Source organism: Urocitellus parryii, chromosome 4, assembly GCF_045843805.1.
Source record: "Urocitellus parryii isolate mUroPar1 chromosome 4, mUroPar1.hap1, whole genome shotgun sequence".
Lineage (NCBI taxonomy): Eukaryota > Metazoa > Chordata > Mammalia > Rodentia > Sciuridae > Urocitellus > Urocitellus parryii.
This window is the reverse complement of record NC_135534.1, coordinates 34217086-34231693: the sequence shown is the minus strand read 5'-3', so window position 1 is coordinate 34231693 and position 14608 is coordinate 34217086. Positions and strand designations below refer to the sequence as shown.

At 34.5% G+C, this 14608-nt stretch overlaps 1 protein-coding gene across 1 annotated transcript in view; it reads right to left on the bottom strand.

The window, feature by feature from the left end:
- The window catches only part of Dcdc1 (doublecortin domain containing 1), a 444844-nt gene that overhangs the window by 224674 nt on the left and 205562 nt on the right, over window positions 1–14608 (bottom strand). The window contains exons 10-13 of the mRNA XM_077797956.1: window positions 10839–10940; window positions 7614–7777; window positions 4523–4648; window positions 1967–2072 (exon numbers count right to left, since the gene is read on the bottom strand). Coding sequence (XP_077654082.1) covers window positions 1967–2072; window positions 4523–4648; window positions 7614–7777; window positions 10839–10940 — 498 coding nt within the window. The remainder of the gene's footprint in view (window positions 1–1966; window positions 2073–4522; window positions 4649–7613; window positions 7778–10838; window positions 10941–14608) is intronic.

Here is a 14608-nt window from a genome sequence, read left to right as displayed (position 1 = left end):
CTAACTCACAAAGAACATATTAGAGGATAGTCAGCCTTGAAAGATAGGTTATGGCTAAACAACAACAAAAAAATCCATTCATCAAAAATGTATTATGCACTTGCCCTACATTCAAGATTCTGTGCTGGCACTTAGGAATACAGAGATGAGTAAGTCATAATGTCTGTGTCCAAAGGGTTCTCAATTTAGCAGTGGACAAAGACACAAAAACAATGAGTATACACAAACACAAACTCTAAAATCAGTCTTCAAAGCATGTATGCAATGGGAGTATCAAGACCAGAAATATTTTATATGGTTTGAGGATAAAGATGAGGTAAATAGATATTTTGTGAAGCATTCATGAAATCAGGTAGAGCTAGAATGGTGGGCAGAGAATATAAAATAGAAGATTAATTCTCTCTGGTGGATATGAAAATGCTGCATGGAAGGAGAACTTGCATAAAGTCATAGAGGCAATAAATTATAATGGTTGGTAGTATATCCCAGGTATAGAACAACAGAAGTGATGGCACCAGTGTATCAAAAGCATGTTATGGAGCCAGGAAAGATGACACACACCTGGAATCCCAGATATTACGGAGGCTGAGGCAGGAGGATTGCAAGTTTGGGGCCAACCTGGACAACTTACAGAGACCCTATCCCCAAATAAAATTAAAAGGTCTGGAGGGATATAGCTCAGTGGTAGAGTGCTTGGTTAGAATGTGTGAGGCCCTGAGTTCAATCCCCAGCACCCCACCTCCTGCTCCCCCACCACACACAAAGACATAGAAGCAGCAGAACACTATGATATGCAATTAATTAGCTCTGACTATAATGTACAGTACAGGATGAATCAAAAAGACAAGGAGATTGGAAAGGTAAGTAGAGTAGGGTAGAATATAGCATCACTTTGTGATCAATTAAGGACAGATGAGAATTTGGAACATCATCAGGCAACAGTTTAGGCAGATTACATTTTTTTGAGCAGGAAAATAATGCTACAGCAAAAACAAGGAATTCTAAGGAGATTAGAACTGTGCTAAATAAATCTTAATGTCAAATAAATATAAAATACAAATGGCAGTAGTACATCATTCTATCTACTTTCATTGACTAAATTTGCTTAAAACCAGACATGATTAGAAATAGTGATTTTATTCTATTTTTATAATTTTATTATTTAGATACATACTCTTCTGAAACAACCAATGTTTTCAGAATAAATTTTGACATAATAGAGAGAATATAATGGGTAGCACGGAGAAATTTTTAAAAAGCAGGTGGAGACAATGAATCTTGCATTGTATTTTGGAAATAAAGAACCAGAGTGGTTGACAGGAAGTCCCCCTTTCTCTGGGCATCTCTATGTCTGTGGGTGTAGGTGCCCTTTTGCTTTGATTTCATGTATTTAAAAACTAAAGCTTATGCAGCCTAAATGAACAACAATCTCACACAGAGTTTTTCAGCCAAGAAAAACAAAACAATTATTCATTCCTTCTTTGGAGACATATTTAAAATGTCTTTTATAGTTTCTTTTGAAAAAAAATCTTAGCCAAAGGACAAATTTCTAAATTTATAAACAGACATTCTGGGTTAGATTGCCATGAACTGAATTTTCCTTTAAAGAATTCACTGACCTATAGAACAAATAGATCAGATCCTAAAGTACAAAGAGATAGCAGCCATCTTAAAGACTTTCTTCAACAACTCCAACTTAATTAATACAATTAGTACAAAGAAAATATGCCAAGCAATAGGACTTAAATGACATAATTCTAGTAGATTTTTTCAAGTAAGAAAGCTATATATTGTTTCAGTTTTGAATGACTTGATTAACAAGAAGAAAAACAAAACTTGTCCCAACACTTATAAAAATAATTTATATTAATGCATGTTCAGAAGTATTCACTCAGTCACCATAGTATATTGACTGAGTACCCTCTCTGTAGAATGTAGCTATTAAGTATAACAAATAAAATCTGACCTTATTCTGTAGGAAATGGCTCTCCAAGTCCATCTTTTCAAATTGATCAGGTATCTGTTGACTGGTGCAGTCGAAATTAATTGGAAATCCCTCACAAATGTCCCAACTAACAAAAGTAAAATATTTAATTATTTTTGTCAGAATAAAAAGCACTAAATTGTTTTATTCTTTTCTAGTATAATTTATCCATCTTATTCTCTACTAGTAAGAGAAAAAAACAATGTACAGTTCATAGTCTTTTTAAACAGAAATTTATAAAGTATATTGATATTTATAATTAAAAAGAGAAGCCTTAAAATTTTATCTTGCAAATGTTTATGATATTAACTAATTAATTATTAATAGAAAAAAACAAAAAAGGATTTTTAATCTTATAGAATCACTTGTGGAGAACATCTTCATTGTTACATTTATATTCCAAATACAAAGACTATGAATAATAAAGGATATTTTTATGCTTATAATGGTTGTTCCAAACATACTAGTTTGGTATTTTCAAGAGAGCCATAGGAGACATTGCAATCTAGTGGGTATATGGAAAAACCACAAACTAGAGAGGTTGAATGTCATTCTTAATTTAGCTAAATAACTTATCTTAAAAGTCCCCCAATTGCTCCTAAGAGCAACAACAAATCACTGGCTCAACACTGATGTGTTAGGATACAACATATAGCATGCTATTCAACAGAAAACAGTCCTGCGACTGGTAATAGCAATTTTTATCAATTCTCTGAGAAATATGAGAATAACTTGGTTATTAATATTTCAAGTGATCCTTGTAATCCCAGCAGATTGGGAGGCTGAAGCAGAAGAATTGTGAGTTCAAACCAGCCTCAGAAACTTAGCAAAGCCCTAAGCAACTCATTGAGACCCTGTCTCTAAATAAAATATAAAAAAAGCAGCTGGGGATGTGGTTCAGTGGTTAAGTGCTCCTGGGTTCAATCCCTGGTACCCCTCCCCCCAAAAATATGATTTCAAGTGACTCATTATTGAGCATAGAAAGAAAATTCAAATGAAATGTAAAAATTATATTGCCTAACAAATTATTTTAGATTCCATAAAGGCAGCTTACATTATACTTCGAGACTTATACCTAATTTGAATCAACTCAGCAATTCAGCAAAGCAGTATTCAAAGAACCTGGGGAAGTAAATTTTTAAAAAGGACTGCATGAAATAAAAATATAAACTCCTAGCTAAAACTTTAAGGTAAAGTATCTAGGCAGACTTAACAACTTGGGTAAAGATTATTGCACACAAAATAAATTTTCTTATCAATGAAAAAATGTCTATAAAAAAGATTGCCAGTGAACTATTTTCTATCTATAAAGAAAAAGAATCAAAAGAAACAGAGTCATTCTTGCCTGGAAAGTACAAGGAGTCATTGGGTAATATAGTTTTGTTTAAATAACTACAAGGAAGACCAGTGAGTACAGCCTTCAACATGTATTTAGCAATACGTTGTCACTAGCTAGGCTGAGTGAACCACATCAGTGCTTTACTTCTCTGGATATATAATCTATTCAGCCTTTTCAAGCATATATTAAGGAGAAGTGTAGTTTGTTAAATTAGGCAATGTTGAAGTTAGATGGAGCCTTATAGATAAATCACCTATTCTAAACCTAGTATCAGTATTATGTCACGATATCCAGTATACTAGTCATTAGTTATATATTCATATTAAATTTAATTTAAGTAAAATTTAAAGTTCAGTTCCTTGATCACTTGAGTCACATTTCAAGTGTTCAATAGTCATTGTGTGTGTTTCCTTCACCATAGAAAACTCTACTGGACAGTTCTGGGTAGTAGTTAGGTACTCAGTTCCTGAAAAACAGTTGACCTAGATCAGAATCCTGGCACTACCATGTACAGGCTGTATGACTTTTGGCAAATTACTTCTTTTTGCCTTGATTTCTGTCTCTGAAGAATGTAGTAATAGTAGGGTTATGGGGATCACGGGATTTAAATCATTGTTTTGAAGATTAAATACATTCTTACCCAATTCATTTATAACTATGCCTGTCCTATAGTCATCACTCAGTAAACACCAGCTTTTATTATTTACAGGAAAGAAACAGACAATCATGTTCATGGACAATCAAACAGAGATGAGGCTAGGCTCCCAGACCCTGGAACTTCTTCTGTCCTCTTCACTGTCTCATCAGTCCTCCAGCATGTTACTTTTGTTTTAAATTTATCATCATCAAATGAAATGCTTAAATATGAACACTCATATGGAGAACTTATAATTTTTTTATTTTAATGACCCCACTTAAAATTTTAGAAATAAGCATTAAAATAGATTTTACATTTCAATCAAAATTGTTACTTATGTAAAACAGAAAGTATAGCCTACTCATTGCCCTGTATGATTTTTTAAAAACTAAGGAAAGTTAATATGTCTTTTGGCACAACCTCATTATGCCATGGAGTAACTCAATAAAATAAATAATTGCTAAGATAATTCAAAGAACACCTTAGAGTGTTTCAAATTTCTCACTCGGGGAAAACTTGAATTAGGTGATAGATTACTTTAATCAAATATATGTTAATTTACTTTTCACATCCAGGTAGCAGAACAGCATTAGGATCCAAACAGGTCTTATAGGCAACTGTGATGCCACCTCTGGTAAATGCAGTCACTCGGTCAAAGGTCAAACCCAAAACAGGGTTTAGTGGAGATCTGAAAAATGAAAAATCTGTCAAAGCTATCTGCTAATTATACATTCACTGAAATTTGAGCACAAATAAATAATAAAAGTATACAATATCAGTGTCTAAGAAAATCTAGATATAAATGAATTTCCCATTATATAGCATTATTGTTGGTATCCTGATACCTGAAATGTACTTTTAGTTTATTTAGCTCATTTATAATATGCCAAGAATAGTTATGACATATTTAATTTTTAAAATAATTGCAATAATAAAAGCATTTAGCCGAGAAAACACTTATTTATATGTTATTCCTTTTTCACATATAACTGCAATGCATCCATAGTGATATCTGCAACTGTTAGTAAATGAATCCTTAATATCTGACCACTATTTTTTGCAGACTTACTAGGTGTTATACTGATTTGATTATCATATTACATTGTTTAAGACATTCTGTTTCAAGTGAATTTGGGAATAAAAATTAAAATGAAAACATCTTACATAAAAAGAATGATCACTATGTCCACTGAACCATTTTTCTTTAAATTGGTAACAAAGATTTGTTATTTAACTCTAGAATTAAAGCACTCAAGCACTTCACCTGTGCAGTCTTATTGCCAGAAATATTGAAACTGAATATACATGAAAAGACACTGAGACAAATATAGGTTGTAAATAGCCTACTAGAAAAGTACCTGATTCTTGAAAAAAAAAATTATGGAAAGCAAAACAAAGATGAAGGAATATTTTTAGATTAAAAAAACTACAGAAAACAACTAAATGTAATATAGGAAGCCTACATGGATACCAGATTATAAAAATCTATAAAGCACATTTTGAGTAGCTTAAAATATAGACAGCATGTCAGAAGATGACACATTATTATTGACTGTGTGAAATATTATAATGTGAAAATTTTAATCCTAAATGCTTCAGATAACTGAAGAGTTTAGGAGAGAAATTGTCTTAGTTGTCTGGAATTACTTTCAAACTAATCAAGAAAATAAGAGATATAAGAAAGGCAAAACAAATGTGGAATATTTTGTCAATTGGTGAATTTATGTGAAGAATATATATATTCATTATACTATTCTTCCAACCTCTCTGTAGATTTCAAATTTTTCAAAATAAAAATTGGGAGGGAGGTAATAATTAAAAGACTCAAATATTGGACAAAATCATCTTCTACAAATGAGTAGTTTGATACCCCCCATTATCAACATAATTCAGACACATTAGAATTACTTTTTAAATATGAGTACTATTTAGGCAGTACATATTGCACATTTTCTCAATATATTTTAAAACAGATGGCAATAACTTTTTAGACATACAAATTTTTAAATTTCCAAGGGTGGCAAAATGCTAAGATTACCTGGTATGTTCAGCAGACTAGTGCTTTATTTTCCAAACTAGAAAAAAATGCATTATCCTATTAAAATAATAATAAATACAAATAAATATATGCATTTTTAAATTTCTGGAGTTACACTCCTCCTTAGTTAATTTTTGGATATTCCAGATTATTGACATTTTATTAGTCATTCCACAAATACAATCCGATCCATCAAGAACAGTGTTTGATATTTGAAAAATAATATAGCAAACATCATTAAAAACATCAAAATCATTCACTTTGACAATGACATTCAGAAGAAATAATAATGACACACTTTATTAAAGCCTTTCCTTGTAATTGGAAGGGCTTACTAAATTATTCAAGAATTCTTGCCACTTTAAAATTCATTACTATTTTCATCATTTTTAAAAAACGATTATTTTCAAAATTTCATTATATTATGAAATTTGCTTGTGAGAAAAAACTTAACATTTTTATTGATCTTTTTAATTCTATAAACTGCACAGAGTAAGAAATCATAAAATATTTTTATTCTATTCTTCTGGGACAGATGGAACAAAATTTTGTTAAAATGATACCATGACTTATTCTATCAACTCTTCTAATACTGTCAACAATTTCCAACTGGATTTTTGTTTTAATATTTGAAATTTTGACTATTTGAAAAGATAGCAAATTTAATCAGTCCCTCGTCTTCTATGATTTAAGCCTGTCTCTGATTTTCTTTATAATTAACATGATCAATTATACCACATATATAAAACTATATTACCCTTTTCTGTTTTACAGCTAAATAATGAGCTCAGAAAATTAAAAATAGGCAGAAAAGTGTGTTTAAGTTTTCTGACAAGCAGTTTCGGAGTTCATCTGGATGTGTCCTGTCAAAATATGCATTAATTTCCAAGATATTCAACACAACAGCCCAGCTCACCGGTGCCTGTATACTATAGTCGTTTTCTTTGGAAACACAGATAATTTTATGCAGGAATTTACCAATCTAGACAAATTTACACAATGCTTAGCAATAACCAGTAATTATTGTGGGATAATGTAAGGAGCTTTTGAGAAATATAACTTTGATAGGCTAGGGCTTACAAGCTTTACCAATGTCCTGTCATTGGTGCTTAAAAGGTTAAGACTTTATTTGTGAAAACATAGAGAGATAGTGGGGAATCATGTTGTCTACAGCTTCATAAATCTTGCTTAAGATCCTTTTCAATTACCATCCATTTCTCCTTTAAAAAGGGACAAAAAAATAGAGGAGTGGAAGCAGGTCAGGGCAGTGTGCGACAATGACAGTGTGATGGGCTTGGGCCCCCCGTGGCGTTTCCATCTGCTATCATTAAGGTGACTACTCAGACATGAACAAATCCCTCTTGCTGTGCTGACAGGCAGACTTCAAGAACTATGACAAGGCATTAAGACAGAAAGTCAGAGAGAGAGAGAGAGAGAGAGAAAGGGGTCATATTCCATAAACAATGCTGTCTCACAATAATGTCCCTGAAATTTTATTGGAATTCAATTTTTTTTTTTTAATTTTATAAAAGGTGCCACTTGGCTTCTCGACTCCTCTTAATTAGCTCACCCCTGGAAAGACTGAGGACAGACAGAACAAACACCTCATTCCTACCTGAATGCTTTACCATAAGAGACCCAAATTTTTTGCTCATTCTTCAGCAAAAGTGGATCCTTAATTTCTTGACCATGCTCATCGAAAAGCCGGGCTGAAGAAAAATTGAGGCCTGGTGTGTTGATGGAAGAGCCTCCAAGCCTCTGATGAATCTTGAGAAGTAACTGGTAGAGGGTGGGGAAGGGGGATGAAGACATAACCTAAAATGTGAACATCTGTAATAAACTGTCTCCACTCTGTAACAAATGAAGTCCAAACAAATGATAATTAAATGCATATAGAATGTTAAAAGAAGTGTGAAATGACGGCAATGTTTAGCTCAGTGTAAAGTAACAAAATGAGCATGGGCTTTTAACCAGCAGGGGGTGCCACAGGCTTGTGATTGAGCTCTGACCCTTTGGCACAGGGAATGAAAGCAGATGTGACAGTCTCGCAGAAAGAGCATTTAGCTTCTACACAAGGCAACGGTCCTCTTTGATAAGGGTGATGCTTTTCTTGTCTGAGCTATGCATTTTGTTAGGGGCCTTCAAAGACCAGGGTCAAGTTTTACAATAGGCAATCTCCCTGTCCCCAACTAACCTCAGGTAACTACTGGTAGAAAAATTCACCACTTAGAGGATTGCAAAAATAAATATGATTTTCAGTCTAAGTTGATTCACTGAGAACTCTTTCTGGAAGCATTTTAATTATGAGCCCTGCAAACGCTTATGAACATCTTCAATAATGGATGTTTTCAAGTTGTGAGTAAGATATCACTGAAGTGTAAAGTATGAAATGCTGTCATTTAATATTTGAAATCATAGCATTGCCAGTGTTTGCTTCTATCTTACATTTAGAGACTCTAAATTATCAAGATATTTCTAATTGAAGGCACATTTCAAACATAAAATAAACCTAACTGAACTGTGTTGCATATGGTATTTTAAAAGACATCTTTTCATTATCATCCATCACCTTTGTTTCAGTGTTCCGGCTTCTGCTCTTTCTGCTGTGCACCTCACACTATCCATCACTCTGTTCTCCCCCCAGCCTTCTGTCACAGGCTTCCTTTACTTCTTTTCCTTGTCAGTTCTTGTGTCTCTCAATTTCTTGTTACTCTCTAATTCCTGCAGCGATATGGATATAGTTCCGGTCTTTGCTTGTCTAGCTACAATTTAGAGTCCTTTTTTTTAAAAAAAAAAATCCTTCTATTAATTTCCATTGAAATATATTAAGAAATGCTAAATGCTGAGGTTCAGAGGAAAAGAAGGGAAAATTGCAGCCCCCCTGTACACCTCAGGTGTCTCACTAATTTTCTATAAACTCTTGACTTACTAAACAAATTTATTTTGTCATCAAATATGTAATGTCTAAGAATTAGGCTTTGCCCTCAAGATAAATAATAGTATCTCTAATTTCAGTGTTTTATCAGCTCTATACTGACCACATTTTTAGTCTCAAGCATCAGAAAGGCTGAAAATCATGACACATTTTTTTTTTCATTTCATTAAAGTTAACGTTTTGATCCAGCAGAGACGAAACTTTTGATTAAAAATGATGATGCAAAGGCATTAATAAAAACTTGCCTTGTTTTGTTTTTGTCACTGGAACCACAAATGTGTTTTGAAATCTATGGGTTGTATTTCCAAAGCCCTGCATTTATTTCTGCGTGATCTCAACCCTGAAGCTTAGTTTTGTTGCTTTGCTATTATTTCACAAAATATGTAATGCTGATCATTCTTTAAATCACAGAGATTTTGCTTCTTGGGCATCACCTTTTTGCAAAGGGAGAAGATACAAAAGATTTAATACCTGATCCAGCAAAGAAAAAATGAGCACAAAGGACAGGGGTATATGGTAGACATGGGATGCGAGCACCTGACCACTTAACCAAATTCACTTTCACAGGAGTTGCATTGCAATCTCTATTTTCTCAACTTGGTGACAGACTGCACTTTAGGTGTTCAAAGATAAGCATTCGACAGCCTACAGGAGGTAAGAGCCTCAGTGCCTTTCATCTATAGATCATTGGTTAGGGCTGGGCTGTGGAAACCAAAAATTGTGATAATCTTCACCCATTTATCTTTAAAGCTATCATCACCTGGCCTTTATAGGATAAGAATTTGTTCAGGGATCTGAGAAGAGTGTGGAACATCTTAGGCTAGTGATTGAGAGGAGTGTCCATACAAGGGAACAATCATGCTTGGGTGTCTCATGCAAGGGCTCTCTCTAACAAAGAGATTTATAATGCCCCTAATTAAAATTTTCCCCCAAATTTACTTGCATATACAAGCAAAGCATAATCTCAATGTGCTGTAAGTCAATACAAGAAATTTCTATACAATAAATCTTCCTTCTATGATAAAATATCATTTTCAATTTTAGCATGAATGAAAAAATAAAATATTCTAATGTGAAAAGTCAGGGAGTCAAGTGAAAAATTCTGGGAAGGCTTTATTTATCATGATGATTTGCATATTCAGTGGTGTGATGGTAAAAATAAACATCAAGGCTCCAGATCTTTCTCTAATCAATCAAGGTAGCATTTCCCTATTTCTTCTGGGTCTAGCTAATGATCCAATGACAGACTCCCAATTCATATGCAACTTTTGTGATTGGCTGTAAAGGACAGGTAATGGATGCCACCAGGGAGAGGTAAGTTGGAGGTGCTAAACTGAAATGGGGAGAAAGGAACAAGCTTCTAAACAAAGGCCAGGCAACACAGCCCAAAACACTGGTGTTCACTCGGGCGCATAACCCCAATTTGTAAACAACAGGGAGTTCCGTGTCCTTTTATGCAAGACAAAGACCTAAAATAATGACCCTGAACATGTTGGTTCTGCCTGAGAAACATCCCAATTGCCTGGAAAATAAGCAAAGGTAAAAGTGCCTAAGATAAACCAGCTGGAGCATGGGAGAAGACCAAGGTTGTATGTTAGTCACTCAGGTTTAGGGCTCAGCAATACCTTCCACTCAATATCATGCCTTTCTTGTTAAAGTGTAAAAACAGAGAGCAATCCTGGTGTATCAAAACCATGTCCTGCTGTGAACAGATTTTTCAAATATAAACATGATGAAGGTTAAGATGGTGTTTAGGTAAAGGTTCAGGAGTTAATACACTACTGAAGCTCAGCTCATAGAGGGGCAAATGATTGATCTTTTGTACCCAACTTTAAGATGTAATTGTCTAAATTAATTGTAAGTAACTTGGAAACAGTTAGAGTCATTAATAAATAATAAACTCACTCTTTCCATCATATTGTCAGTCTGAGTTGTTCTATTAGAGCCTAAATCTTTTTTACTGATATAAACAGAGGTCTCTCCAGTGTCTTTACCATTTTCAAACACCTGAAAAATAAACACAGTGAAAAATTACAATAAACACATACACACAGATACATTTATTTGTACATACATACATAAATGCTGGTAGTCTTTGCACAGAACTGTGTCAACTGAACTTTGTGGGAGATGTGCAAAGCAAGAACCAACTATATGAACATGTGCAAGTGAATAATTGGCAATGGAAATCAATAGTAATCAAAAGAATAGTATAAAGTAAAGACCCTGCTTCTCCCTTTGGTTTTAGTGTCCAATCTGATTCATATTCCCTATAATCTTAAAATAGAAGAAAACTTGGACATTGAAGGGAGAATCACTGGCCACAAAAAAACTCCTAAATGGAGGAAGCATCAACGAAAGGTCAGCTTGCAAACCAATTAACTAGCTCATTTCGTTCTTCTTGAAAAACATAAAACCACAAATTACATGAGGAATGTTTGATTTATATTTAAAATAGATCAGTGTTCAGCTCATCTTTTGGCTTACTAAAATTCAACTTGACAGATTTATTGCATAACAGTACGATGAAAGTCATTCATTTTAAGTGCATATATCCAACAAGTTGTTGAGAACAGAGATAAAATTCATAACATTGCATTATGCAACACTCGCTGGGGGAAAAAAATACCGGCAAATGTTCTGGTCAAAAGGATCCGAATAAACCAGTCCCGACAGGACAGCTCCACCAGAGTGAACACTACCCCTTGGACCACACTGAGGATCCATGCAGGGTGTGCCATTCACTAGGCAAGAAAGGAAGCAGGCCAGAGGGAGGCCTGATGAATAATTTAAATCCTTGCTTTTTATTTTTTTCCCTCAAAAGTTCTTTTTTTTTCCCCTTTCTGATATGCCCATCACACCAGTGTAGCCATTTTATGTATTTCTAGAGCTATTTCCAGAGAAGGCAATTTGGGAGAATAACTCATTTTAAAACAAAACTGTCTTTAATGCTGTTGCAACAGTTCAAAATGTATTTCATTAGCTTTAACCCTGTTTAGGGAAGAATGTGTTTCAATAGCACTTCCTCAGCCTTTACTTCATAAAATAAAATCAAATAAAAACAAAAAGAGTAATAATGTTAAGACTGTAGGCTCCATTCCACCAGTGCTTTCCCTCGAGCTACTGATTGTGCAGGGGAGACACTGCAGCTCCAAGACTTGGTGCATTGACATTCCACTCCCTTCACTGTCTTTTCCAAATGGAAATTTTAAAAAGTACGTTTCTGAATAAAGATACAATTCTGAGCAAGAAATTTACTTTTGCAAAGAACCTTCAGAACCCAATTGCTGCCTGCAAACTTATGGGAAATAAAGCGGGGAAGGAGGGAAATTTACTGTCCCAATAATCTCTTCAGTGCTCTAATCTAGCACAAAACTCTTAAGAGAGAAATTCACAATGAAGGTCACACTCTGGTGGCATACGTTCTGCAAGATTAGTGTTGACAAAAGCTCAGTTTGAAGAACTTATTGATGTTCCTTTGTTGAGACTTGCTAGACGAGGAGTCAGAGTGCAGCGAATTATATTCTAGGAAATAGCAGTGTGAGTGCTAAGTGCCAAACTGAGAAAGCAGAGAGGATTTGGTCAACACCTAACACCTTCATTAGCTCACTGCTTTGTTCACTACCGATTATAAGACTTCCCTAGGATGTCTAAAAATGTGCTCTCCAGAGGAAAAAACAAACGAACAACAACAAAAAATTGGCTATGACTGCCAAAATAGCAATAAGGGCATTAAAAAAAAGAGGTGTTTTAATGGTAAATCAGACATTTAGATGTTTAAGTCAAAGAAGTCTGCCCTCTGTGAGTCATTCATGTAATGAATGTATGTCTACAAAAATAAAAATTCTCCAAACAGATATTCTATGAGATTCCGTTCTTAAGATGTGGCTTTACTTATAAAGCTCTATGGTAATATGCCCGTTTTAAGAAATATGTAAGTCCTATATGTATATATTTGTCCTTCCTTTGCAATGAGGAGTATCTTTATTTCTAATGCCCAATGTTTAAACAAAGATAACACTCTAAATAGAATTTCTAAGGTTAACTAAATATACAAAAATATTTTAAAAACTGTTTACCTTTGTTTTCCTATTGTATCATCATTGGCTTAAGAACAACTGGCTACTGTGTTTGCTTCCCGGTGGTTTGCTGATGCCTCCACCTTCCTAAAACTAAATCCTAATCCCTTGGTGTAGGATGATGCAAAAAGCAGCTGGGGCTAGCCCTGAGATCAAGAAGTAAGAAAACAGAACCTAAAAAATATTGATCCAGATCCTCTTGACAAACATGGTAGTTGATAACTGATGAAGAAACACCTAGGAAAAGGAATTTACTTCTATGGCTCTAGTTACACAAAGTACAAAGTTCTAAGAGGAATGTTTTCCATGCACCACAGTCTTTTCACTGTCCTTCATGTTGATATTGACTTTTCTTGAGCAGGATTAAATTAGATTGACACCAAACATTTATTATAATGTTACAGATTCATTCATTCATTCAGTGAATATTTAAATAAACACTTAAGTACCTGAACAGTAGTGGATACATGGTAGGCACCAGGGAGAAGACTACTGATCTCAAATTTGGGAAAATCTTCATCAAGTTTCTTTAAAATATAAGCTATAAAATGTGAAAGATTTTTCTGCAAATTAGTTGGCCCTACAAATTTCATGCTATGTTTACCCTTCACCATCTATCCACATACCTTCATTGTCAGGCACTCTAGTACACAGTCAGAAAGCAAGATCCTATATGGCCAACAGGCAATAGCCTTCTCCCTGGAAGCTTTTCCCACACCAAAAAGGCTAGTACTAGCAAAACCATACAGATTAGTTACTGAAACTACTAATTACATTCACCTACATCCAAACTAAATGTAGTTATATAGTTTGAATCTTTTTTCTTTCTTTCTTTTTGTGGTACTGGAGATTGAACAAAGGACTTCATGCATGCTAGGCAAGTACTTTACCACTGAGCTGCATCCCAGCGATAGTTTCGGCCCTGAATGTCCCCCAAAGACCTATGTGTTAAAGACTTGGTTCCCAAGGTGGTGCTACTGAAAACTCATAGAACCTTTAAGAGATGGGGCCTAATGAGAAGTTCTCAGGTCACTTGGGTTGTGCCCTTGAAGGAGATTGTGGAACCCCAATCCCTTCCTAATTCTCTTTGCTTCCTGGTTCATTATGTGAACATGTTTCCTCCACTATGTACTCATGCCATGACATGCTCTCCTGACAGAGGCTTAAAACGATGGAGCTAACTGATCATGGACTGGAACCTCCAAATCTGTGAGCCAAAATAAACATTTTCTCATTATAAGTTAATTGTCTCAGGCATTTTGTTATAATGATGGAATGTGAGCTAACAGATTCTAAATCAATTTCCCCTTTGCCATACCTCAAAAAAAAAAAAAAGTCTGTACCCACTTCAACATTACCTGGTACAGGGAGAACATGAAGGAGAGGAAACTGGAGTGGATAATGATCTAAACTAGTTATAGTTAAAAGATAGGAGGTTTGAAAATTTTACAGGAATATGTGGCCTTTTGAACATCCATGTGAGGACTAGGGCCTATTCTGGGCTTTTGGGAAGGGACTTAGGCAGAGAAGGAACCCTGAAACTTAAGATTCTTTTACTTTTTCTTTTCATGGTAAATGCAGCTCTGTAACTTATAA